General features: G+C 37.0%; 5 protein-coding genes across 14 annotated transcripts; 1 reads left to right on the forward strand and 4 right to left on the reverse strand.

The window, feature by feature from the left end:
* On the reverse strand, positions 1-5,418 carry LOC110643520 (probable DEAD-box ATP-dependent RNA helicase 48). Of its 2 annotated transcripts, none has more exons than XM_021795915.2 (10): positions 4,392-5,418; positions 4,018-4,124; positions 3,594-3,652; positions 3,290-3,514; positions 2,922-3,128; positions 2,731-2,817; positions 2,466-2,561; positions 2,172-2,387; positions 1,027-1,209; positions 1-576 (listed from the first exon to the last, which is right to left on the reverse strand). In XM_021795915.2, the coding sequence occupies exons 1-10, from the start codon at positions 5,291-5,293 to the stop codon at positions 346-348; spliced, it is 2,313 nt and encodes a 770-aa protein (XP_021651607.2). In that variant the 5' UTR covers positions 5,294-5,418; the 3' UTR covers positions 1-345. The 2 variants fall into 2 exon arrangements, with proteins under 2 accessions (XP_021651607.2, XP_021651609.2); XM_021795917.2 differs by having other exon boundaries at positions 3,594-3,649; positions 4,392-5,417.
* A 1,297-nt stretch (positions 5,419-6,715) lies between these two features.
* LOC110643513 (tyrosine-sulfated glycopeptide receptor 1) lies at positions 6,716-10,476 on the forward strand. Its single transcript, XM_021795901.2, has one exon. It carries the CDS (start codon positions 7,043-7,045, stop codon positions 10,319-10,321), a length of 3,279 nt encoding a protein of 1,092 aa, XP_021651593.2. The 5' UTR covers positions 6,716-7,042; the 3' UTR covers positions 10,322-10,476.
* Positions 10,477-10,501: 25 nt separating this feature from the next.
* Positions 10,502-15,631, reverse strand: LOC110643514 (tetraspanin-10). 8 transcript variants are annotated; one of them, XM_058137588.1, is made up of 11 exons: positions 15,200-15,626; positions 14,552-14,664; positions 14,392-14,446; positions 14,226-14,281; positions 12,745-12,792; positions 12,446-12,494; positions 12,246-12,329; positions 12,092-12,159; positions 11,701-11,769; positions 11,532-11,607; positions 10,502-10,730 (listed from the first exon to the last, which is right to left on the reverse strand). In XM_058137588.1, exons 1-11 carry the CDS (start codon positions 15,251-15,253, stop codon positions 10,665-10,667), a joined length of 738 nt encoding a protein of 245 aa, XP_057993571.1. In that variant the 5' UTR covers positions 15,254-15,626; the 3' UTR covers positions 10,502-10,664. The 8 variants fall into 8 exon arrangements, with proteins under 8 accessions (XP_057993571.1, XP_021651595.2, XP_021651596.2 ...); XM_021795903.2 differs by having other exon boundaries at positions 11,701-11,826; positions 15,200-15,617; XM_021795904.2 differs by having other exon boundaries at positions 10,502-10,725; positions 11,701-11,826; positions 15,200-15,616.
* A 924-nt stretch (positions 15,632-16,555) lies between these two features.
* Positions 16,556-22,382, reverse strand: LOC110643512 (uncharacterized). Of its 2 annotated transcripts, none has more exons than XM_021795900.2 (14): positions 22,029-22,382; positions 21,130-21,793; positions 20,773-20,908; positions 20,574-20,694; positions 20,398-20,487; positions 19,987-20,271; positions 19,809-19,916; positions 19,400-19,471; positions 19,028-19,114; positions 18,670-18,741; positions 18,476-18,565; positions 18,105-18,212; positions 17,529-17,597; positions 16,556-16,973 (listed from the first exon to the last, which is right to left on the reverse strand). In XM_021795900.2, exons 1-14 carry the CDS (start codon positions 22,290-22,292, stop codon positions 16,968-16,970), a joined length of 2,172 nt encoding a protein of 723 aa, XP_021651592.2. In that variant the 5' UTR covers positions 22,293-22,382; the 3' UTR covers positions 16,556-16,967. The 2 variants fall into 2 exon arrangements, with proteins under 2 accessions (XP_021651592.2, XP_021651591.2); XM_021795899.2 differs by having other exon boundaries at positions 16,556-17,136.
* Positions 22,383-22,701: 319 nt separating this feature from the next.
* Positions 22,702-24,264, reverse strand: LOC110643511 (LIM domain-containing protein PLIM2b-like). The gene is made up of 5 exons (XM_021795898.2): positions 23,977-24,264; positions 23,766-23,865; positions 23,643-23,665; positions 23,456-23,545; positions 22,702-23,359 (listed from the first exon to the last, which is right to left on the reverse strand). Exons 1-5 carry the CDS (start codon positions 24,109-24,111, stop codon positions 23,048-23,050), a joined length of 660 nt encoding a protein of 219 aa, XP_021651590.1. The 5' UTR covers positions 24,112-24,264; the 3' UTR covers positions 22,702-23,047.
* Positions 24,265-24,585: the final 321 nt, after the last annotated feature.

Here is a 24,585-nt window from a genome sequence, read left to right on the forward strand (position 1 = left end):
TCATCAACTAAACAATAGATTCATGAAGATGAACATACAGCATTGCATAAAATCTGATTCATGGAGATTGTGGAACCACCATTAGATCTTACTTCCTTATCAGACCCCAGATCCGAACATATTAAACCAAGTGATGCAAAATCTAATGCAACAGAAACTCTTCAAAGTAACAAGACAAAGCTTGGAAGACCTTACAGTATCAAGACAATCAAAGGAAGAAGCCTAACATGTACAAACTTTTCAGCTTGAATAAAAGTTGAATCTAGTGTTTTTGCACTAATTGTCAGTCCCTTTTTATCCCAGCCACATGATTCAGAAATTTGTATACCTGGCTCCCAGAAAGTGTCATGCTCGAATTCGTATGCCAGGGATGTCTTTCAAACCCATTTTTAGTGCTGTTTTCCTGAACAAATGAGGTGGCCTTTGTAAACCTATTGACTCAGAAAATCGATTGGCTAGCTCAACAAGAGTTGTTTTATCCCTGCCAATTTCCCTGATTGAATTATAATAACCTAGCCAAGCATGATATGCTGCTTCTTTGACACTACTATCAATCTTTGACATTGAATCCTCTACCTGAGAAAGTAAATAGTCTCCAAAGGTCAAACACAAGAAACAACCACAAATCTGTACCCAATAAACCAGTAGATACAAGAGACTAAAATCCTGGGAGACATGCACTTGAAGATGTTTATGGGATTTCCACCAAGAACTGGACATGTTTTAGGCAGTGCCAATATCAAGATGGTAACTCTGTACATTCACCAGAGAAGACACAGCATAAGCTGCATCTGTCAAGAAAGCAGGCGATCCCGTGGCATTCTATTCTATTGTTCTGACATGAATCCAGCAGGTACAGCCCAACAATTTAGGTGGCCTCATGAACTTCTGCATGTTACTTACAAATGCTACATTCCCTTTCAAATAAATAAAATTTTCCTATATTTTCAGCTTCATTTTCCACAACCTACACATTTCAGTATAAAATATAAATGCAAATGCAATTAAATAAAGTTAGAAATGGACCTTAAGTTTAGTTTCTCGATCTACATTAGGTAAAGGAAGTTTATCAAGAGGCAGATCTTCCAACTCATTCAGGAAATATTCTTCCCATGGAGCAAGCAATAAGATTCCTTCTCCATCTTTGCCCTCACGCCCTGTTCTTCCAAGACGATGGATATATTGCTCCCGATCAGCAGGAATACCAGCCTGGTTATAGTTAGAATAAACACATTATTGTACAGTAATCCAAGGTGAGGTACACAGTAAAATATTGGAATACTCGACCTTACATGATTAACATTTTCATTTAGTTCCATCATACCAATACAAGAAACTTTCAGAAATACATGGTAAATTCTAGGAGTGATAATTTTGGACACGACCCGCGAACACGACATGAACACAATACAAAAATATAGGGTTTGGGTTAGACTTATTCGTGTTCGTGTCGAATTCGTGTTGACCCATTCATGACACGGTTATAATCGTGTCGTGTCACGGGTTAACCCGCTAATCCGACTTGACACGTTTATGACACAATTTAATATTTGTGTCACGTGTTGTACCGTGACCCACTAACCCATTTGACCCACTATGACCCATGAACCCATTTATGTAGCGTGTTAAATGGATTAAGTCGTGTCAAACCTTGTTAAATGGGTTATTTCGTTGTGTCGTGTAACCCGTATAATAAAATAATCGTATTCGTGTTTAAATTTTTGACACGATTTGTTAATCGTGTCGTGTTCGTGTCGACCTTAATCGTATTCGTATCCCATGTTGACATGATACGAACACGACCCATCAATCCGAATTGACAACCCTAGTAAATTCCCTCTTAACATTCAAGCATCTACTTGTAAATAACATAGTGAACTGCTCATTATGCATTCATGTGTTTTCAAGAATTTATTTAGAAATAATTTTTACCAGAAACAACAACGAGGTGTTTGAGCACCTCATATAACTGAAAAGGTGAAGTAACATGGGAGGACAATTGGGCAGTTACTTCTTATGGCATCTCATCTCAGCCTCGGTCCATTGTATCATTCTTGTACATGCATGTGGTAGTCATAGCATGAAAGTTTGTTCACTGATGCATATGTTGAACATTTATTTGAGATTTTATAAATGCAGAACAAAATAAAATTCCCAAGCTTTATCAATACCTGAATTACCAAAGTAACATCAGGATAGTTCATTCCGCGCGCTGAAACATCAGATGTAACAAGAATTGATCGTTTGGATTCCTTGAATTCATCAGAGACTCGAGCTCTGTATAACTGAGGTTTTCTAGAGTGCATCTCCCTAACATTCATTTTCATTTCCCGGAGAAGCATATACATGAGTGATGTTACCATCCCAGTTGTGCAGAAAACAATGACCTGGGTGCAACCAAAATGTCAAAGCCTCAGGCACACACATTTCTAAATAATGCAAAATCCAAAGCTACAACATTTTACCTTGTAATCAGGTGTTCGTCGGATATGCTCCTTCAAGAAATAATGCACTACTTGAAAATGCAATTCATGCGGAACAACCAGGAAAGACTGCCTAACCTGCAGTTAGAAAAGCCAAAATTGGAAATCCAATTCGAAAAAGAAATAATGAGGCATATGATTTTTGACGTTGTTGCCCAACAAATCCACTCATTACAAGAGACTATGTTTTACCAGCAATTTCCTGATTGTAATTTCCCATACCAGTTAGTATGTTTTTAAAGGGTACCTTAGCAGGAGTTTCTAGACAACCCAGGCCCAGCGTATCAATAAAAGCATGCTCTCTTTTCAATACAAGCTGAGAAATTCGGCGAACCTGCATATGCATGATCAAACACAATCCAAATTTGGGTGAAGTCATGAAGCCAAAAAGAAAAAGAGTATTTAAACCATTAACAAAGTGATAAAGGGAACTCAAACCTCTTTTGGAATTGTTGCTGAGAAAAGCAAGGATTGCCTCTGCCGGGGCAAACAATCTACAATTTTTTCCACATCTTTTCGAAACCCCAGGTCTAGTAGATAATCAGCTTCATCAAGTATAAGCATCTTCAAGCCCATCAAATGCACAGATAAACCACCTTTGTTCTCAATGTGATCCAGCAGCCGACCAGGAGTTGCAACAATTATCTGGGAAAAAAGTTCAAAGGAACACTAATATCAGTATGTGCTATCAGTTAAACATACACATAGTATCTTTAAATTATATCATTCATTGCCCATTCCTTATCCACAATATCACACCCCATGAAACGAGTCGAAGTTTATCAGAATAGAACATATAGGCGAACCTGGCATGGATCTGATTCTAAGCGCTTCTGATCATCTTTGAAACGCGTACCTCCAACTAGTGTTTGCACGCCTATGCCATCATGGTATTTCAGCATAGCATTTGCTTCTGCAGCTATTTGACTTGCCAATTCTCTTGTCGGACAGATAATAAGAATGTAAACTGAAGACACCCGTGGATTGGCATTGCCACTTTTTGCTTTCAAAACTGCTTCAATTGCAGGAAGCTGTTTGTCTTTAGCAACAGAGCAGGAATATATATATGACCAAACTAATTCATAGGAATATCTGGGAGTTGTAAAGTACCAAAAAAGCTGCAGTTTTGCCTGTCCCAGTCTTGGCTTTAACCAAAGCATCCTTGCCTGCTTCAAAATGAAATCAGAACATTACCCATATGTTCATTAAAATTGAGTCATTCTAAGCAATTCAAATGACTAACATCATATCCACAATTGTAATTATTAGATCCAATAACAAGCATTCATCCGTCACATGTATCAATCTATAAATATTTGCAAGTACTTCTAATTACAGTGAATTTGTTTTTTTTCAATTCTTTTAGATAATGCCTTGGCATATTATCAGACTGCTTTCAGGCATTAAAAACAACAAAAAATTTTAACATTGAGAAAAACAATAATGTCTTGCGCTCTCAAATAAGAACTAACAAACTAAAGTATTATGGATAAAACGCAGGATGGGAGATATGCATAAGCCACAACTAACATACCATCAAGGCAAACAGACAAAGTAGCCTCCTGCACTCTGGTCATTTGAACATAACCAGCTGCTGTAAGTGCCTTCACAGTCAATGGTGATAAACCACATTCGTCAAATCTGGACACAGAATGGCAACATATCACACAGATTACAGATGAATTGCAAACTACATTTCACATAGTTGAGAAGCCCACTTTTTTCCCCAGTCCTATTTACTAAAAGCCTCTCCAAAATGTGAAAAATCAAAAACCTCTCCAAAATGTGTAAAATTCTTTCTTTTTAACATTCCTTTCGTTGTAAGCAAATGGAAATTATAAGCATATGAAAGCACCCAATTCTCAGGCTACCACCAAACATTGAGAAAATACGTACGTAATTACTTACCTTTTCTGACTGAGAATGGATTCCTCCTCACCTGTCTCACTCTTCTCGCCTTCATTTTCAGCCAACTTTTTCTTCCCAAGCTCATGTCTAATCAACTCCACCTCCTTGGCAAAATCCGACTCCTTCTCAAGCTCCTTCAATGGCACTCTTTTCGTTGTCTTCACATCATACTTCCTCAAAGCAGCTCTACCCCCGATCTCCCCTGCACTTCTCCCTCGCCTTTCCCCCTCGTTATACGAATCAAATCCATAATCTTCATCCTCGTCATCGCTGGAAGAACTCCCATTTCTCCGAAATCTCCTCAGTTTAGGAGAAGAGAAGCCCCTATTATATGAACTTCTCTGCGCCGAATAATCCCTTGTTTTTGTGTAATTATAAGACTTGCTAAAATTTTCGCAATCCTGCGATACATTACGTGCCTCTGATATCAGTTTCCTCAAATCAATAGGCGAATTGATCGATCCCGGCTGTTGATTCGGCCCAATTGGCCTTGGCTTTTCAATTGAATTCTTCAACGGAGGTTTCAACGGGCCGTCGTTTTCATTCCATAAGTCTTCAGCTCCTTCTTTCATGAAACGATCCGCGAGGGCTTTGATGTGGTCCTTTGGGGTCATGGGGCTGTAAGAAGTGGTGTTCGTATCCGGGCCGGAATCCTGCTCAGATTTTCCCGCGAGTCTGGCTCGGAGTTGGGAGCGGACTCGGGCTTGGTATAGTTGTTTCTCTTGCTCGAGTAGTCTTTTTTCTTTCTCTCTAGCTCTTTTCTCGTGGAGGCGTTTCCACTGCCATTTGTTTAGGCCACCAGGGAAGGTCCGCGGACCTCCACCCATGAGCCGGGCAAATAATCGGGTTCGGAGGTGGTCTGAGATGGTTCTGGAGCGTTGGAGGAAAATTGGCGAGTGCATGGTAGACGCCAGAGGAAGAGTAGAGGTATGATTTTGACGAAAATGGGCAGGTCTCAAGGGTTTAGGGTTTATGCACCAGTGGAAGCGATTTATGAAAAAATAAAAAATGAAAATGTAATACACTATAAAAATAAATAAATAAATAAATAAATTCGCACACAAAATAAATTAACCAAATATGAATACGTGGAGGGAAAATAGCAAAATAATTGCAAGCTTCTTACGTAAGAAAAGAAAATGTAAACCTCTTATGATGAAGAGAAATTCCAGCTTTAGAAACCATGATAAACTGAATTTCAGAGGATTTGAAGACAAATTTTAAATAATTTGAGCTCAGATAGAGAGAGAAGCTTGCAGGTATGGCAATATAAGCAACATCATTATTGAGAACCTGTTCTGTTATATTTGAGTAAAATTTTATATTAAATTTCAACCAGTTGAGCAGAATTATATTGAGAACCTGTTCTATTCGACCTCCATGATATTGTTTCTGTATCAGATTTGGTGTGAATTACAACATACTGTAACGAGCGCATCCAGAGATTTTAAGATTCTTATAGTAAAACCTTAAAATCGCAATTATACCCGTCCAATTCGAAGTAAGAGGAAGGTGGTGCTGCTGTTGGGTGGTGGTAGCCATGGCAGATTGAGTCGGCAGCGGCGGTTTATCACGCACTTTGGTAAGTTTAGTGGACGATTTGTGGTTTTTAATTGAGATCACAAGAGTGTAGCGATGCGACGGCGTTCAAGTGAGAGTTTATATGTTCAGCATAGTGCAGTGAGAGCGACGTCGTTTAATCCGACTGTTAGTAGTTTCTCATTAAAGTTACCGACTTTTTTGGGTTATTATTTATTTTGTTTAATGACCATTTTGGCCTTGTTATTATTGCCTGCAAAAGGAGGTAACAGTGGCAAAGTTGGGATCAGGCATAAGCTGACCATCGAGCAGTGGAAGCAATTTTTATCATTGATGATGGTGAGCCTGAGGCTGAGCTATATGCACTACGAAACTGGGCCACTTTTTTGTGTCTGCCACTTGCAACCAACCATTGCCCGCCCACTCCAAACACCCATTAACATTTTCGCAACCAACAAAAAAATAACACATAAAAGTTAGGGTCAATGGAGCAATTAAAAAAAACCCATATGGGAATATTCGGTTTCGCAACCAACTTGAGACAGAGAAAGGATGGCAGTCAATAAATTAATGGGTGGATAGAGATAACCCATAAAAATAACTAAAATATTTGTGTTGATGAGGTCTGATAAAAAATTTCACCAGTTTTTACAAGATATGGGGAGTTTTTGGTACTTTTAGAGGGCTTTTGTATATAGGCTATGGTGATCTATCAATCCAAAAGTCCACACCACCAACACCACCCGCACTATCATCAGCAGCAGCCCAGAAGTAAACGCTTATGACATATATATATATATATTCATATTTTGGGTGTTGCAGCTTTTTTGCTCCCTTTGTTTATATTTATCTTTGCATTTGTATAGCCTTAGTGCCATGATAATATCAATGACCAACGTCATGCCCCCACATCCATTGTCTACTTCCCCATCCTCTCTCATTTCATTCTCCTTTTTCTGCCTTTGGTCAACCGGGGTTTCACTGCAATCCCCACATCTCTTCTGCTATTCTCCAAGGTCACCCAGAGACCAGATAATCTTGTACTTTGTCTTCTTTTTCTCTTCTTACTCTTCCTTATTCCCCGTTCTTGCCATTCTTCTTTTGTCCCAGTGATGATGGGGACGGTCATGATTTGTGTTAAAGACAACAACTTTGTTGCCTTTGCTTGCTTGGGTTATTTAAAAGTACCAAGACCAGGAGAATCAAGAGGGCCTTCTTCCTCCTCCTCAGTCATGGTCTTGTTGGTTCTGGCAGTAATATTAGTACTGTCACTGCCTTCTTGCCATGCTTCAGCTGCCTGCAATCAACATGATTATGATTCTCTCTTGCCCTTCTTCTCCAACATATCATCTTCTCCTTTGAAATGGTCACCTTCCATTGATTGCTGTCTCTGGGAAGGAATTGAGTGCGGCGGAACAGGTCGCGTCACTCGTCTGTGGCTCCCCTTTAAGGGCCTCAGTGGCATCCTTTCTCCTTCTCTAGCTAATCTCGCTTATCTATCTCAACTCAATCTCTCCCATAATCGCCTCTTCGGTACTCTCCCTGCTGGATTCTTCTCTTCTCTTGATAATCTCCAGATTCTTGATCTGAGCTACAATAGGCTACATGGGGAATTACCATCCAATGATAATAACACCGCCAACATCGCCATCCGGATAGTGGATTTGTCTAGCAACCGCTTCAGTGGGGTAATTCCATCCAACTCATTTCTCCAGTTTGCTAGGAATTTGAGTAGCTTCAATGTTAGCAACAATAGCTTCACAGGCCAAATTCCATCCAACATCTGCATTGTTTCTTTTCTGTCCATCACAGCACTAGACTTCTCCTACAACGATTTCAGTGGTAGTATTCCCTCTGGAATAGGGCAATGTTCCAATCTTAGGAATTTTTCTGCAGGTTTTAATAATCTCTCAGGGACAATTCCTGATGATATTTACAACGTTGTCTTGCTTGAACAACTCTCCTTACCTCTCAACAACCTGTCTGGCACCATCAGTGATTCTCTGGCCAATCTCAGCAATCTCAGGGTTCTTGATCTCTACTCCAATCAATTGATAGGGTCTATACCCCGAGATATTGGCAACCTCTCCAAATTGGAACAGTTGCAGCTTCACATCAACAATCTCACAGGTTCTCTGCCTCCATCTCTGATGAATTGTACCAAACTAGTGACATTGAATTTGCGGGTCAATTTCTTGGTAGGGGAACTCTCTGCGTATAATTTCTCCAGACTTCAACAACTTAGCATCCTTGATCTCGGCAACAATAACTTCACAGGTAGGCTGCCCACTAGCCTTTATGCATGTAAATCACTAAAAGCAGTTAGACTTGCCTATAATCAGCTGGAGGGACAGATTTTACCAGACATACAAGCACTAGAATCTTTGTCTTTCCTGTCAGTTTCTTACAACAACCTAACCAACCTTACTGGTGCCATCCAAATTATGATGGGTTGCAAGAATCTCACCACTCTCATCCTCTCAGTGAATTTCATGAATGAAACCATACCAGATGAAGACACAATAAACTCAAGTGGATTCCAGAACCTCCAGGTTTTGGGGCTGGGTGCTTCGCAACTCTCTGGTCAAGTGCCCACCTGGCTAGCCAAGCTCAAGAACCTAGAGGTCTTGGACCTCTCTTTTAATCAAATCACAGGTTTTATTCCCAGTTGGTTGGCTAGTCTACCAAACCTTTTCTACATAGACTTGTCTGGTAACCTCCTATCAGGAGAATTTCCCAAGGAACTTGCAGGATTGCCAACACTAGCATCACAAGGAACTAGTGAACTATTTGGCCGGAGTTATTTTCCGCTGCCTGTGTTTGCCCAGCCCAATAATGCTACCTATCAGTACAGTCAGCTGTATAACCTGCCACCAGCTATAATCTTGGGAAACAACCACCTTAGTGGCGATATCCCAGTAGAGATTGGCCAATTGAAGTTTATTCATGTGCTATGTTTGAATAATAACAACTTCTCTGGCAATATTCCTGATCAAATATCAAACCTCACCAACTTAGAGCAATTGGATCTCTCTGGAAACCACCTATCTGGAGAAATTCCTGCATCACTCAAAGGTCTCCATTTCTTGTCTTCATTTAGTGTCAGAGATAACAATCTTCAAGGACCTATACCATCCGGAGGTCAGTTTGATACTTTTCCTCTTTCCAGCTTTACAGGGAATCCAGGGTTGTGTGGTCAAATTCTACAACGTTCTTGCTCCAATTATTCATCAGATTCAGGACTTGTCCATCCTACAGCACCTCAAAGCAAAAACGCAAAACTGGTTGTTGGACTTGTCCTTGGAAGCTGTTTTGGGACTGGTCTATTAATTGCAACGCTAGCTTTGTGGATATTGTCGAAGAGAAGGATCATTCCTGGAGGGGACACTGACAACATACAGATAGATACACTTTCTAGCAACTCCGGATTGCCTCCGGAGGCTGACAAGGATACTAGCCTGGTTATATTGTTCCCTAACAATACTGATGGGCTTAAGGATCTGACAATATCTGAACTCTTAAAAGCCACTGATAACTTCAATCAAGCAAACATTATTGGTTGTGGGGGTTTTGGTTTGGTTTATAAAGCAACACTGGCAAATGGGACCAAGCTGGCTATCAAGAAACTCTCAGGAGAAATGGGTCTCATGGAAAGGGAATACAAAGCAGAGGTAGAGGCTCTGTCCACAGCCCAACATGAGAACCTGGTTTCATTGCAAGGTTATTGTGTGTACGAGGGTTTTAGGCTGCTTTTGTATTCCTATATGGAGAATGGAAGTTTGGATTACTGGTTACATGAGAAAGCTGATGGTGCAGCACAGTTAGATTGGCCTACTCGATTGAAGATTGCTAGGGGAACAAGCTGTGGTCTGTCTTACATGCACCAAATATGTGAACCCCACATTGTTCATCGTGATATCAAGTCCAGCAACATCCTTCTTGATGAAAAGTTTGAAGCACATGTAGCAGATTTTGGATTGTCCAGGTTGATTCTTCCTTATCATACTCATGTTACAACCGAGCTTGTTGGTACTCTGGGTTATATTCCTCCAGAGTATGGGCAAGCATGGATAGCCACATTGAGAGGAGACATGTATAGTTTTGGGGTTGTTATGCTTGAGCTGCTGACAGGGAAGAGGCCTGTGGAGGTATTCAAGCCAAAGATGTCAAGAGAACTAGTTGGCTGGGTCCACCAAATGAGGAGTGATGGCAAACAAGACCAAATCTTTGATCCTCTCCTGAGAGGAAAGGGCTTTGATGATGAGATGCTCCAAGTGCTAGATGTGGCCTGCATGTGTGTTAACCAGAACCCTTTCAAGAGGCCAACCATCAATGAAGTTGTTGAGTGGTTGAAGAATGTAGGCTCACAAAAAAACCAAAATAAGGATTAATGGGAGTATCCTTTTGCACGTGAAGAATTACAGATATATATATATACTTCTGCAGCATTTGTGATTATTAATGTATATTCTCACATCATTTTACTATTTTAATTGGGAATGTACCATATCCAACTAGTTTAAAGATTTACAAAACAAGTTACTATGATTGATTTAATCTTTGTGATGAAGTGATTTAATCATTTACTCTGGATCCATTTACTTTGTCATGAAAGGCAAGCAGCCAAAACACTTTATATTGTAGTGTAACGTGCACAAATGTAACCAAAATGCTAGAAGTAGCATATAATTTACATAATCAGGCTAAAGTTGTACAACATAAATGCCGAGGTTGTCAAGAACTGCCTAGTTCTCTTGCCCTGTAGATCGGTTGTTTAATGTGCTTGATTCTCTTGCTATCCTTAAAAAAAAATACGTAGTGCTGAATTAAAATGGCCCATATTAAGAAAATTAATGAACACTTAAATACCCATCAAAGAAGGGGATGCAGAGGGGTGAGTGAAGTGGAGTAGAACGCAGCACAATAGAGCACAATGCCGAATCACATAAATCTATATGTTGTTTCGCTTATTCTGTGAGAGCCTACGTGATTTATTTTTGCTAGACATAAATTAGTCAATCAGATATCACATGTGAAAGTCACTTAAAAGTGTTTGATGAGTTTGGTTTTAACCTTAGTTTTGTAAATTTCACATGATTATAGGCACTGCTTATAGGCAGAAGGCCTCAGGCCAAAAACTTTCCAATCCAATACAGAACACAATTTACAACTGCAGCTCTTTCACTTCTAAGAGTGGAAAAACAACCAGCAGATTAATCAGTATAATCTCAGGAACAATAAATGACTATCATTTTCAATAAAGGTCCTCTTTCAAGCTTTAGAGTGATTTGCAGCAGCGTTTCGTCTTGCACAGCATCCCACAAAGTAAATAATTGACTGGCGTTTACAGCAGCATATAGAAAGAAAGATTTTTATTTTAAAAAAAAAAGGGTCAAGATAACACCAATATTATGTAGAACAGAAATATGAATAACAGAATCATTGTCAAGCTTTATTTAATCAAACAAACTATTAATGCTAACATTTGATGAGAAGAATATCTTAGTTCAATCCAATGCACAAAATGAAAACCTTTTTACTTTCAAAATAACACAAAAGTTTATAGTATGTTGACATATTTGATGAGAAGTATTGACTTACCAAGACGACAAATAAAATCACATTAAAGATTGCAACCACTCTCCACTCAGTTTTCATGAATTGTGCAACTCCGGCCCTGAAAACATGATTGAAAGCAAGTAGGAAGTAGTTTATACAGAAAAGGATATGGAAAAGAAAAGCGGAAAACCCATTTAAAGGTGATATTTACTTGCAGGAATCACAATTATAGCATTTGGTAGCCTGGGAATTTTTGTAAAGTTTGCAATCCTTGTTGGAGCTGATTGGGTGGAAGCTCAAATCATAATATGAAGCACTAACAGCAGGATAACCACATCTATGAAGCAAGTTGAACACAAAGAAACATCTTAAAACTGGTTCTCAAGTCTAGCGATAATTTTTTACTATAAGCTATAATATCAAATACTTATAGGTGTAATGTGCATATCTTCAAAACGAGGAAACTAAATAAAGTTTGATAACATCGACAAAAGGAACAAGGGAACATGTTATCTCATCAATTTTGCATAATGAGTTAAAAAAACTCACTTGAATATTTGCAAAGGAAGAGAGGGGAAACAAACGCAAACAAAGCTACTCACTCAGATGGTGGTCGGCAGCAACCAGCTTCAATAGGGGTCAACTTTGCTGATTTATACTGGTTAAGAGTCTGCAATCAACAAGTGAAAGCACCTATATTGATGTTAAGAAATTGGAAATCAATGAATTATCGTCATTTGAAGCAAAGTTATGAACCTTGTATTTCTTGGATAGATTATTGCAGTCATCAGATTTCACAAGACAACTCTTCAGTCGCTTCCAATTTTGCGTATTGTTCAGCTGAAGTGAACAACAAAGTTAAGCACGACTGCAACTTCTTAATTTATATTGCTGTGTGCACCAAAAAGTAAACAAGCATCAAATCCATACACAGTTGATAAGGTAAAATTCTTTACCTGTTTAAGAAACCATGAGCTAAAATCCTGAAGTTCATACTCCTTATACCTGACCAGATGAGTATATAACCGTAGCTGTCACAATACCAATTTGAGCAGACCATGCATGAAATATTCCATGAAAGATAAACTGTTTTACAAACCAATTGAAAAGGATTGCAGGTGAGGAAAAGGGGAAGAGAGAGAGAGAGAGAGAGAGAGAAGATTGGAAGATCGGACGGAAAATGATGTTCCTATGGAATTTAGGGAACAGAAATGAGAGATAAGCACAAATAACTGTTTTTAAATTGCATGCTTACCTCAAACCAGGGACATAATGACCAGATCCATTATTTGTTACTATAAACCTATAAGTCAAAGAAAATGTGAACATGTTTATTATAAGTTCAAAAAAAAAAAAGAAAAAAAAAATCACTATTTATGAAAAGATATGCAGGCCTCTACCTGATAGGCAAAAATTATTACAGCATGAAAACTCTATAGAAACTTTTCAACGGCTCTTTAAGTGGACTCTCAAAAGCAAGGAAATACCAAACGTTAATTTATGTATTGTTGGGACAAAGCCTTGCCCTTGCCTCTTCCTATATATGGTGTAATATAGCCAGCAGCCTTACCCTTTTTTTTTCACTATTTTCCTTTTGCTGGTCATTTTTCAAATAAATAAAATTGAGATTATGGTGGTTGAGATATAGAAATGACAAGCAGAGAAAATGAAGTTGTCAGGAAAAATCACCCAAACCAAAGAGAAATATATAACTTCCCTAATCTACAAAAACAAGTATCCAAATTACAAATTAAATCATGATTATTTCTCAAGGTCCAATTAAAAAAAAAAAAGTTCCTTTATCTCATTCTCCTTATATCACCTATTACATTTCTAAATATAATTTCTTTTATTCCTAGAGCATCCTAAGTTATAACCGCAAATTTCACATTTCGCTGCTAGTTACTACTAATTAAACCTCTTAATGTAACGTTATCCTGGCAAACATAACTAAGCATTCACCCTAGGAAGACCCTTCATAATCAACTAAAAAAATCAGGAAATTTTAATAAATTGGATCCATGAAATTGAGCATGCATAAGTCAATCCTAGGACTATGAAGTTTTACTTTAGAAGCATCAAACATCTGCCTCAGTTAAGAAAAAAAAAAAAATCCTTTTTTTAAACAAAAGCAGCCCCAACACAGGTATCGTTGATTCTTCTATTAATATCCGAGAAAAATTTCTGAATGTGCCATCTCTGCCCATGATATCAAACTAAATTATCATAAATTTGAGATTTTTCTCTCTGTTGACCTGAAGGATGTTAGTACTAAGGAAGGAATGACTAAGATGCATTTAAGCTACAGTACAATCGAAGTAGCAGAATACAAAAGGAGCTTAAAACAAATAGCAAATTGGTTCTATCAAGTGGCATAAATCATATAGGAGTCAGCCCAACCAGTAAGAAACCTTTTGGTTTTCACTGAAGCATTCCCAAGTGACAGCAAAATAGATTGGAAAATCAACCTTTTGCAGGAGAGGAAAGATGGAAGAAGAAGATCATGAAAAAAGTCCCAGGTTGATCGACCAAAGCACAGGATTAATAAATAAATCAACAAGTAAACTAGGAAAGAAGACAAGAATTTCTTTCTAGAAAAAAGATCAAGACTCAAATGGTTGAACGAAAGAAAGCAAATTATGGTGAGAAAGTTGATCCATCTATTAACAAGCCTATCATCAGTCTTGACAACGCATAGAGGGTGAATCAAATTAAGCCACCATCCAAAATACTTACGCCAATACAGTGAAAACCAGAATAGCCACCAAAATGATGCACAACATAATCAAATACTGTAAGCAACCAGTCAAGGCATGTCCATTGAATATAAAGAACAAATAAATTATTGAATTTAAAAAATTTTAGATAACTAAAATATCAAAAGTTCATTTTGTAAGGATACAATCCACAACAGTACAGGGTTGTTCTTCAGTGCGCCCAAGAAGCCAATTATTGATCTAAAAATCAAGGAAAAGTCTCTCTATAACCATTTCCAGGAAAAATACAATGATAAATGGCAAAAGAATGCATCAATGTTCAATAACAAAGAAAACAAAGCTTACATTACAAATATGAAAGCCGCAAGGCCCAGCACAGGGAAAGTGAGAGACCTCCGGCAGCTGTCGTGATGTGTGCTCATCCACACTCCGAAAATTATGACAGCTATTGCTAAAAGCTACACAATAAAGGAGCAAGCAAATCTTATGACACCAAAGCTATATAGCAAAGACAACATATTTACTTCTACAATTTTAAATTTAGCGAAGCCCAAAAAATTTGAGCAGACCCATATATTCAGGTAACTTGAAAAATAAAATTTAGCTGGATTATAAAATGTACCTACAGCATAGGACTACAAACCAATTACTAACACAAAGAAGCCCAAAATGTGAAAGTAGGAAGTAGGCAGAAGAGAAAGCAACCAAATTTCAAACAAAATGACAGTAAGGATTAAAAAAGAAAATCAAACAAATAAGTCAGAGCAAAAAGAAGCAAACTTCAACTTAGCAGCTTTCGGAAAATGGAGCACGAGCACTCATTACCTCTAAGATAGGAAACCATTAACGAGAAAATTGACAACATCAATCAGTAGACGACAAAGCACTATTGAAAGGCCAATCAATTAGAATGCAGAGTAGAATCTAACTGAAAAGCCCAAATCAAGACCAAAGAAAAGAAAAAAGAAAAAGAGAGAACCATAAAAAGCATACCATGGTGAGAAAGTTTATCCATCTGATCACAAAGTTGCTGGTGCCCATACCCATTTTCCCTTTTTTTTATTTTAGCTCTCTCTCCCTCCCTCCCTCCCTCTGCGAGCTTCCACTTGAAGCGAGAAAGAAACAGGGAGAGAGATATCAGAAGTTGAAGATCATTTATTTTGTAGAAAAACAAAGAAAATGGAAGGGAGTAGTGGTTCCTTGTGAGCTAGCTCTTGGAAGTGGCACTTGCACTACAAGCAAGGAAAGAGCAGGACGTGGAGGGCTTGTCAGGGAATAATGGAATGAGAATAAGGGCATTTTGATCCAGAAAAAGACAGCTGCATGAGGTTCTTGCTTGCCATGGTTTCAATTACTCCATCACGGGCCACGACACAGCAGGACAGGAAAGCCACGTAACAGAAAGCTGCAAATCTTATAACACAATATATCTTTTTTCCTCCTTTGTTTGCCGCTGGTCAATGTACGATGTTGACCATGATCATTGATCTTTTTTCTTTTTTTTTTTAAGATCGATTTTAAGGTTACTAAGATGGGAAGAATTAGCCTCCTTAGGACAATTTGTACTTAGATGTAATAAGAAATAGCAAATGCTGTATCAATGTCTGCCCCCAGTCTTGCGATGCATTTGTTATTTTATTTTTAATTTTTTAAGTCTTGTGTTCAATTCAGTTAAATAAGGTTTAATTAATTAATTAATTAATTAATTATAATTTTAACTAATTTAATTAGTGTAAGTATTAAGGATTAATCCTTTAAATCTCATATCAGATATAGAGTGAGTGTATCTGTATAAATTATATAAAAATAAAATATTCTATTAAATGTTTTATAAATAAAAAAGAAAATTAGTGCAAACATACCTATCAGAAATAAATATCCTTGTCTTTAATATGATATAATGGAAAGGAATGAAGAATCATTTTAAGTAGCATTTGGATAAAGTATTTTTTATTATTGTATTATAAGATTATTAATATTTAAATTTTTATATTTTAAAAAATAAATAAAAATATTTCTAAACTTTAATTTATCATAAATTTTCATTTCTCTATTCATTTTTTTAACTTTACCCTTAATAAAAAAAAATAAAAATTAATTTAATATTCATTGTAATTATTATTTTATCCATAAATTTTAACATTATAAATACTTTTATTCTTTAGTTCATTAACTAATGATTAAATTAATAAGGATTCAAATATTAAATATAGAGAAAAAAAATATCCTAAATATTTTAAGCCGTGATGGGTGAGAATTTAAAAGCTGCTTTAGCAAGTAATGACAAACAAGACGCAATCAGCTCAACCACCAACGACTTAAAAGCCTTTCATCACTGAAGCCATGCCATGCCATTCCATAACTTTTTCCGAGTGTATTGCCCTTCACAGATGTTGTACAAGTTTCAAGTTTAAACCTTTCTTCACTTCAAGGCTAATACTGCTGCATGATAAGAACCCTAAGACAAAGATTAGAGCTACAGATTCCACACAACTAAGCGTAACATGAGAAGAAGAAAGGGGAGGAATGATGGAAGCTCAACTCCAAAAAAAATACAACATCAATTGAATTTTCTGTTCTGCTAAGACACCAATATAACCTGTAATTTAAATGACTCGTGTCATCAACTCCCTTTCCAATACACAAGGAAAAACTGAAAAAGCATCACCTTTGCCCTTGCCCATCCTCTCCCTCTCCATATGCCCGATCACTGCAATGAGATCCTGTTTTTACTCTCTAGAATAAAGAACCATGCAATGAGTCAAACCTGCAGTACCAATGTAGCAACACAGCGCACCATCTAAGTGGGCTGAATAGGAGGACGTATGAAATTTTGTGAACCAGCAACTAATTAGTTATTCCACTCTGTTAGTGCATGATAAAATCGTAGATTTCATTTCTTCTTTACCCAATGATGCTTCAACTATCACCTGCTTCAAATAAAGGATTTATCATCATTATCTAAATTCTTTAAGCTGTTAACAGTTAATGTTCTTGTGCAATAGACCTTTGTTTTCTGAGGGAAAAGCACAAGCACTATATGATTTTTTTTGTTAATGAGTTCAATGCAAGCTTCTTATGAGGTGAAAGTCAAGGGCTTAGAAACAATATAAAAAGTGTAGAATTTAAAATGGTTTTAGTATTGAAGTCAAATTAAAGATAATTTCATATCAAGAGATGAGGTCTAAATGCTTTCAACTATTTATGAAAAGACAGATGAACTTCCAATTTGAAAATTTCATCTCTGAATGAAGGGGAAGAGTAATGAGAGCACAAGTAATCCAGTTATGCAGATGCAGCAGACTATGAATGAAATTTTTACCTCTTGTACTTTGTTTCCAGATCGAGCAAGTAACTTGTATTGATTTTCAAACATGGACGCCATATATACCTGAAGAAGAAGACAGATGGGTGAGATTATTCAATATTTGGACTGACGTATGAAAACCAATATTGTGTGCAGAACTAAAAACAAGTGTAGATCACTGTGATCCAGATGGAAGTGAAAAATTGCCACTTTTTTTAATAGTTTGTTTTAAGCTATATTAAAAGAGAGTAAAGTTATAAGCACACATAAAACAAAGAAAGAAAGAAAGAAAGAAAGGATTGACTTGAATAGTTAAAACAACACTCCAGTAACAGCTAACATTTGGATTCCCAGTGTGGATTAAAAAAATAAAATAAAATAAAACAAGAAAGAACATTGTTCACAAAAGGATGAAGGGCTGGGTGAGAGGAGAATGCCACCAATTGCTAAGAAGCAACATTTTTGTAACCTGTGCATGACACCTGTTTAGAGCTGATCATCAAATAGGAACCTAAATTTTAACAATTAGCAAAACCACATATACCAGAGCTTGACAAGCAAACTTCAAGTAACTGGGTTAAAGTTAGTTACCTGAAATGTTGGGGCTAAACCAGGACTCAAGAAAAAACGGCCTTTAGTTACGGACTGGATCCCTTCAATTTGTTGCAGTTCTTTGATAAGTGATTCTACATCAGTCCACTGTCAGAATTCCAAATCATATTGTCAGGGACAGATGTCACAACATAATGTAGAGAACCAGGGAAAGAAACTGAGCAACTAATTATAGACATTCTCCAGCACCTTTTTAATTTAAAAACATGTTAATGCAATGACATTTAAATATTCTGAAACTTTTCTTTTCTATACATTCTACTTGAGTGTCACAGTGAAATTCCTTGTTCATCAGAAAAAAGTGGGGGGCCTTTTACTTGCAGAAATAAAATGGCAGGACTAAAACAAACCTCAGAATCTGCCTGCACTGCTTGTAATCTCCCATCAAAGGAATCACGATCACCAACCACAGATTCCAAGGCCTCAATCAGTGGATCAGGCTACCATGTGAAAATACAAGAAACAAATATAAAACACAGCCAAATAAAAGCTTAGATTAGGGTAAAAATTCAGATATTGCATAAACTAAGTAAAGATTAGTTACTGTAATCTCCTTTAATGATAAGAAAATACGTTCCATCGTGAAATCCAATTGGTGAACTTTTGCCTCCACAATCTGAGACCAGAAAACATTATCTCAAAATTCAAACAGAATGAAAGAGTCAGCAGCAAAAGAAGTATCAACAATATTCAAAGTATTTGATTGTGTTAGGCTTTAGGTGAAGCACAGACAACAAACAGAAAATGGGAAGAAGAAGAACTAATAGCAAAAAGATCTAGAGTTTTCACAAGCCAAGACTTATCCAATTTATAGTTCTGTGCTTATGACAATACTACAGGTACAGGTTAAAGTAAGCAGAACTATAAATTTCTGCAATTTAATGAAAACTAGATTGACATACCTGACCAACTTTAAAATATGATGCAGGGTCCACAGTTGCATCCCATGACACCTCTGTCTGGTGAATTAATGCAGGCACACCTTCAACCTACAGAAGCTCTTTTAGGTTAAGATTCAGTTTTAAAAAAAGATAATTATGAGCTTTGAACTCTTAGTTATCACTGCATTTTAGATAGTTGTACTCAAAAAATGACATTGAGCATGCTGTTTAAATGTTAAACCAGCAAATCAACTAATTTCCTCGAAAACTATTCATATCTCCTTATTATGCAACCATTAAAACAGTACTGAAATATTGCTAAGAAACATGCTTCTAAGAACATGAGCAGCAATAGTCTTTAATGTCTCAACAAATATAACAAAATCATTTTACCTCAACAAAAATTCCAAAGTAAGTTATTTTCTTGATACAGCATTTCACAACGTCTCCTATTTGAAGTTTAGCCTGCAATAACAAATGGAATAAAAGCTAGAAGACCCGAAATTGACTTGATCAAATGAAAAACAAGCTCTTGGACAATATAAAATGAGGATACTTATATAATATCCTGATTTCATTCAGGGCCAAGTCCAACATGCATCTCTAATTCATTTGATATGAGTAATTTCAACTGAAAATTCTATGTGGGGGCATCATAAATACAAAACAACAGAACTTGCAGATATAAGTGTCACTATCAAACAATGCTAAATGTTTTCGAGAATTTAAAATTTGCATATAGAACTTCCAAAAGACTGGATTGAGCATCATCAAGTACTGCCTCTAGATATGCGTTCCTCACCATGAGATATCTCTTTTTCTGAATTGACTCTTCCTTCTCTTTTGGCCTCAAAGAAACTATAAGTTTCCTCAATTTCCGGTCAGCCATTACCACATTCACCTTAATTCTCTGCAAATAAAGAGTTGATCAGAATTTGAGAAGTACTTGAGATTCAAATATCAAACCTATTTCTTCAAACCTGACCAACAAATGAGGACAAGAATTTGAGTTTCTCTTGGTCATAAATCCTAAGAAGATCCTCCAATTTCATATCTGGTGCAATTTCTTGTCCAACCGGATCCATTCTTGAATCAGGAGAAAGGTTCTTGTCTAAGACATCATAACTGCCAATAATTCCTAAATTTTGCTTATAGATTGATGGGTCAAAGCCTTTCTGCTTCAACCAAGATTCAAATGCTAAAAACTTCCATTTTGCAGCAAGATTACGGTATGGCAAAAAACATAACAACGAGCCGAAAGATACCTGTAAAATAATTGCACCAAACTCAGAAAGTTAAATGAACTTGTTGTTGTATACAAATATGGTAAAATAGGAGAAAATGCAGGGCATGTCAAAGTGCATTTAATCATTTCTTTACACTGTACTTACAACAAAGCCTCTTGTGCTGGAGCTGACTAACTCAACCTCTCCCCTATGTCCTGTCCTGAGCAGATCCTCTGCTTTGGACCAATCAGCATCCTATAAGTTCAAAAAATTCCTAGAATTATGGCATAACATCTAATGATTAAAAGATCTAGATGGTCTCAAAGATATTACAATCTGACCTCTAAAGGTGATGTAGGAGGGCGATTCAAAAGCTCATCAACATTTACATGACTTTCTGGATGTAAAATAGACATCTCTTCTATGATAGAGGTTGATGCTTCTTTCAATGAGAAGTCGAATCTATAATGAAGCAGCATGTTAAAAGATATGGAAATGTTTTGACAGGGAAGAGGAGATACAACATTTCAAGTACCTTACCTCTTTGGCTTCCCTTGCAGTGTAGCTTCTGATGAGATCTTGACAGTGGAATCAACAGAATTTCCATCAGATGATACATTTGTTGCAGTTTCCTCTGTACTGGGCCCAATATTGCTCTTATCAAGTGGCTGCATTCCTTAAAAATCCAGCAGAAAATCATTTTTCTACTATTCCAAATAAAAGGACATTTAACTTGCTTAGGAGGCAAAAGATAGGTTCTTATTAGCATAGACATTGAGTTTGAATCTTCCAGGTAATTAAAAGTTAAAATAACGAAAGTAAAACACCAGATAATCAAACATATGCAAGTGCAACTCCAACTATAAAGGATACCTATAAAGCAATATAATTAATTACCTAATCTGGAGTCATCTTCTAGCTCTTGCTCATTTGCAACTGCACCATCCCCAGTTTCTGAAGATTGCCTAACATCACTCATTGTATTCTCAGGCTTCTCTAATAGAGTAAAACCACTATAGTTATGCCCATCTTGTTCCTTCCACATTCTCGATCTGGTTGCATCATTGCAAAATTTCGTCTCTGGATTATCCAAAGATTCTTCCTTTTTATCAACACTCAATGGTTCTGGCTTTCTCAACAGAGTCATATCACTAAACTTTCCCTTGGCTTGATCATTCCTCATTTTCAAGGTCAAATTTGGTTTAATCCTCATTTTAGACCTTGAAGTAGACTTATCTTCCACATCATCCTCAACGAACATAGCTGGCTTTCTTAAGATAACATTAGGAACACTGCGCTTAGTATTATCCATGGCTTTTCCAACTGGTTGGCTTGGCTTCTTTATCACGGTTGCTACTGGCTTACCATCAGCTTGAACTTTAAATCCTACTTTAGGAACAGGGCGAACCAAATTCAAACCATCTAATGAATTCGATGGTTTCTTATCCTTAGACACATCAAAAGGAAGTTCCCTTATTTCCACTATTTTACCCTTGTTCTCGTAAAATGATTTCTCAACTTCGAGATACGAAACATTCGGGTTTGCCTTTCTAGCCATTATCTAGCAACCAAAGTAAACAACCATAAAATCAAACTCAATAAAATAACACCATTAGCTCATAACAATTTGAAATTTATAGCAGCAAGTTAAAAAATATAATTTTCATGAATTCTTGAAATTTATAGCAGCAACTTGCAAAATATCAATTTTCATGAATACCCAATACAGCATTCAAGGAGAGAAACATTCAAATATAAAGAAAGAGAGAGAGAGAGAGAGAGAGAGAGAGAAGGACCTTGGCAAGGGTAAGTTTGGGGTCTTCACCAAGCATGCGGCCAAACTTGAGCTCCATTTGGTCCCACTGGTCAAGATTGGGCTCTTCTTCTTTTGCTGCCAAAACAACAAATTTACTCTTTCTAAGGAACCCCACCTCTCTTCTTCTACTTCTTATACCTCTTACTGCAGCTGACACAAAAGGAAAATGCGATTTATTGATAGACAAGGAAGAGCAAGCGTTGGTATTGGCGGAAGAGGCGGTAGCGAGAGCGAGACCATCCATTTCTGTAAATTAAGGAGTAATCTCATGAGAAAGTGCTAAATGGCATTGAAATTTTACAGAGTCTTTGATCTTGCAAATTCGAATGGTGTGTTTTGAAAGGAAGGAAGGGAGCTTTCCTTTATCTGTTTGGTGATGCTTACGTGGCATTTAAATGTTTGATATCCTCTTAAAATGAGCCACGTTGACAATGGGATATAATTGATAAGTGCCCCGCCAAGGATTAGATTATGGATGTTCATCACTATCTTCTTATTATTAATCAATTAGATAGATTCGTTAAGAAATTTATTTTCTGTTTCCTTATTCTTTGGTGTTACTGTATGCATGTGTTATTGTGCAGGATCCTGTGCCATGGATATAATATAATCAAACAAGAGACAATTGGTGAGTGAGCTAAACTCATTATCAATTCAACAAAGCAAAATCATGTTTATTGCTTGTAAAGGCCACTCCCCCGTACATTTGGATCAACAAGACTTCCATTTGGAAAAATTCCTAACCATAAGAAAATTCTGCACTTCAATTTCCTTCATCTTCCCCTGATCATAAAAAAGAAAGAGCAAAACTTCCCCATTGATTTTGCAACTGTAAAAAACTTCCAAGCCCAACTCAAACAAAAATGTTCATGTTTATTGCTTGCAATGGAGCGAAAATGGAACAAGGATAATAAGCCTTGGCTAGCAATTCCAATGTTCTGCTGGAGGTGAAAAAGAACAAGGACAACATTGAGGACTAATCATGCTCATTCTTATGGATTATGATTGCTCTTGTGCAAGGGCTTCCTCGGAGTTGGTTTCTGTTCCTACTTCTGGATCTGGTTCTGCTACCACTGTAATTTTGGATTCTTCTTCTTCAGGTTTCTCTTCTTGTGCATTTGCCTCATTTTTCTTTACTGAGGCACTCTTTCTGACATGATTGTAGCAGCCTTTCTCCTTAAACAACTGAGCAAAATGGGGCTTGCAGTAAAGGATGCCATCAAGAGCAGCATAGGATGAGGGTGTAAGGTAGCAACCCCCATGAGAGCACCTGAAGCATGTTTTGTGATAGAATTCTCCCTCCACACTTACCTGTTAAAAGAAAAAATTTGCTTACAGCTTCATAAAAATTTCTTGTCCACTTAAACCATGTTGACTAGATGAAGGAATTGGATTATATTTATAGACCTTCTCCAAAGGGTATGCAGTTTTGTTGCAGCGGGCACACTTGTCTTGGGTGCCACAGAACATGGAGGATATTTTGCTAGGAGCCCTTGCCTGCAGAGAGGAGAAAATATGCATCAATAGTAAGGAACATGATGGACACTTCCATGACAAAAGAAAAAATCAGGCATATGGAAAAGAATCTACATACCAGTCCATTTTTCTTTTCTCCGGCTGAAAAGACATGATTGGAGGAACTTAATTATCAGCAAATTAAATTAAAAAAAAAAACTGAAGACGAAAAAAAATAAAGAAAGGAGAAGGGACTAATTACATGATGGGAATTTCTTAGAAAAACTGCCAGTCTCTTTGAAGAGTTGCTCAAAGTGAGGTTTGCAGTACAAGACTCCTTCCATTGAGGAATAGCTGCTCATCTGCAACACAATCGTAAACAATACAACTTCAGAATGCATTGAGGATTTGGGGTCCTTATGCCATCCATTTTACAACAAAAGGAATTTTACAAAAAAGATATAAGAGATTACCACAAGGAGTCCATTGCAATGACTGCACTTGAAGCAGGTCTTATGATAAGAAATTCCATCAGCCGTGATCATTTCAATGAAATGAACAGTCTTATCGCAAGCCTTGCATTTCTCTATGGTTCCGGTAAACACCATTATTACTACTTGTGTTGTTTTTTAATCTTAAAATGAACTAGAAATTAAGGCTTGTAAAGGGGATTGCTACAACAACAAAGTGAAAGTTCAAGTCTATCTCAGAATGTTGAGATAGAATGAACTCTCAAGAATTTGTTGTTGTTCTTAACCTTAATTTGTGTTCATCACCAACAGGTTTAAAGTCAGTATATATAGTGGAATGGTTCTGGATAATGAATTCACCACATTTGCTATTTTCTAAGAATAGGGTTCATCCTCACTACAAAGACGGATTAAATTGCTGATCATGAAGAATAGTCCTGAAAAAAGGGATCAATTGCAATAAATTTCTTTTAATATTATCCAGAATTAGACCATCTTATCAGGTGGTCAGGTTAGAGATCTCAGGTTACTCATTCCTGATAAAATGGATCAATTTACAAATAATTTTTTTTTTTTGTATGGTAGTTAAATTTGTTATCTCCAGGGTGGCTA

This window comes from Hevea brasiliensis, chromosome 16 (genome assembly GCF_030052815.1).
Source record: "Hevea brasiliensis isolate MT/VB/25A 57/8 chromosome 16, ASM3005281v1, whole genome shotgun sequence".
Lineage (NCBI taxonomy): Eukaryota > Viridiplantae > Streptophyta > Magnoliopsida > Malpighiales > Euphorbiaceae > Hevea > Hevea brasiliensis.

What these genes read in the sequence shown, in the direction of transcription:
- LOC110643520 (XM_021795915.2), bottom strand. Translation starts at nt 5,293, where the DNA reads ATGCACTCGCCAATTTTCCTCCAACGCTCCAGAACCATCTCAGACCAC. An exon ending in CAGCAACAATTCCAAAAGAG is followed by an intron (nt 2,818 to 2,921) that starts GTTTGAGTTCCC and finishes ATGCATATGCAG; the next exon opens with GTTCGCCGAATTTCTCAGCT. An exon ending in GACGAACACCTGATTACAAG is followed by an intron (nt 2,388 to 2,465) that starts GTAAAATGTTGT and finishes GGTTGCACCCAG; the next exon opens with GTCATTGTTTTCTGCACAAC.
- LOC110643511 (XM_021795898.2), bottom strand. Translation starts at nt 24,111, where the DNA reads ATGGTGTTTACCGGAACCATAGAGAAATGCAAGGCTTGCGATAAGACT. An exon ending in GAGAAAAGAAAAATGGACTG is followed by an intron (nt 23,546 to 23,642) that starts GTATGTAGATTC and finishes TCCTCTCTGCAG; the next exon opens with GCAAGGGCTCCTAGCAAAAT. An exon ending in CTGCATACCCTTTGGAGAAG is followed by an intron (nt 23,360 to 23,455) that starts GTCTATAAATAT and finishes TTCTTTTAACAG; the next exon opens with GTAAGTGTGGAGGGAGAATT.
- LOC110643512 (XM_021795899.2), bottom strand. Translation starts at nt 22,292, where the DNA reads ATGGATGGTCTCGCTCTCGCTACCGCCTCTTCCGCCAATACCAACGCT. An exon ending in ACTTTGGAATTTTTGTTGAG is followed by an intron (nt 19,115 to 19,399) that starts GTAAAATGATTT and finishes GAGCTTCTGTAG; the next exon opens with GTTGAAGGTGTGCCTGCATT. An exon ending in TATCATTAAAGGAGATTACA is followed by an intron (nt 18,566 to 18,669) that starts GTAACTAATCTT and finishes TTCACATGGTAG; the next exon opens with CCTGATCCACTGATTGAGGC.
- LOC110643514 (XM_021795903.2), bottom strand. Translation starts at nt 15,253, where the DNA reads ATGGGTATGGGCACCAGCAACTTTGTGATCAGATGGATAAACTTTCTC. An exon ending in CTGGTTTTCACTGTATTGGC is followed by an intron (nt 12,793 to 14,225) that starts GTAAGTATTTTG and finishes TTTGACTTATAG; the next exon opens with GTTTATAGTAACAAATAATG. An exon ending in TGATTTTATTTGTCGTCTTG is followed by an intron (nt 10,731 to 11,531) that starts GTAAGTCAATAC and finishes TTTTTTTTTAAG; the next exon opens with GATAGCAAGAGAATCAAGCA.
- LOC110643513 (XM_021795901.2), top strand. Translation starts at nt 7,043, where the DNA reads ATGATGGGGACGGTCATGATTTGTGTTAAAGACAACAACTTTGTTGCC.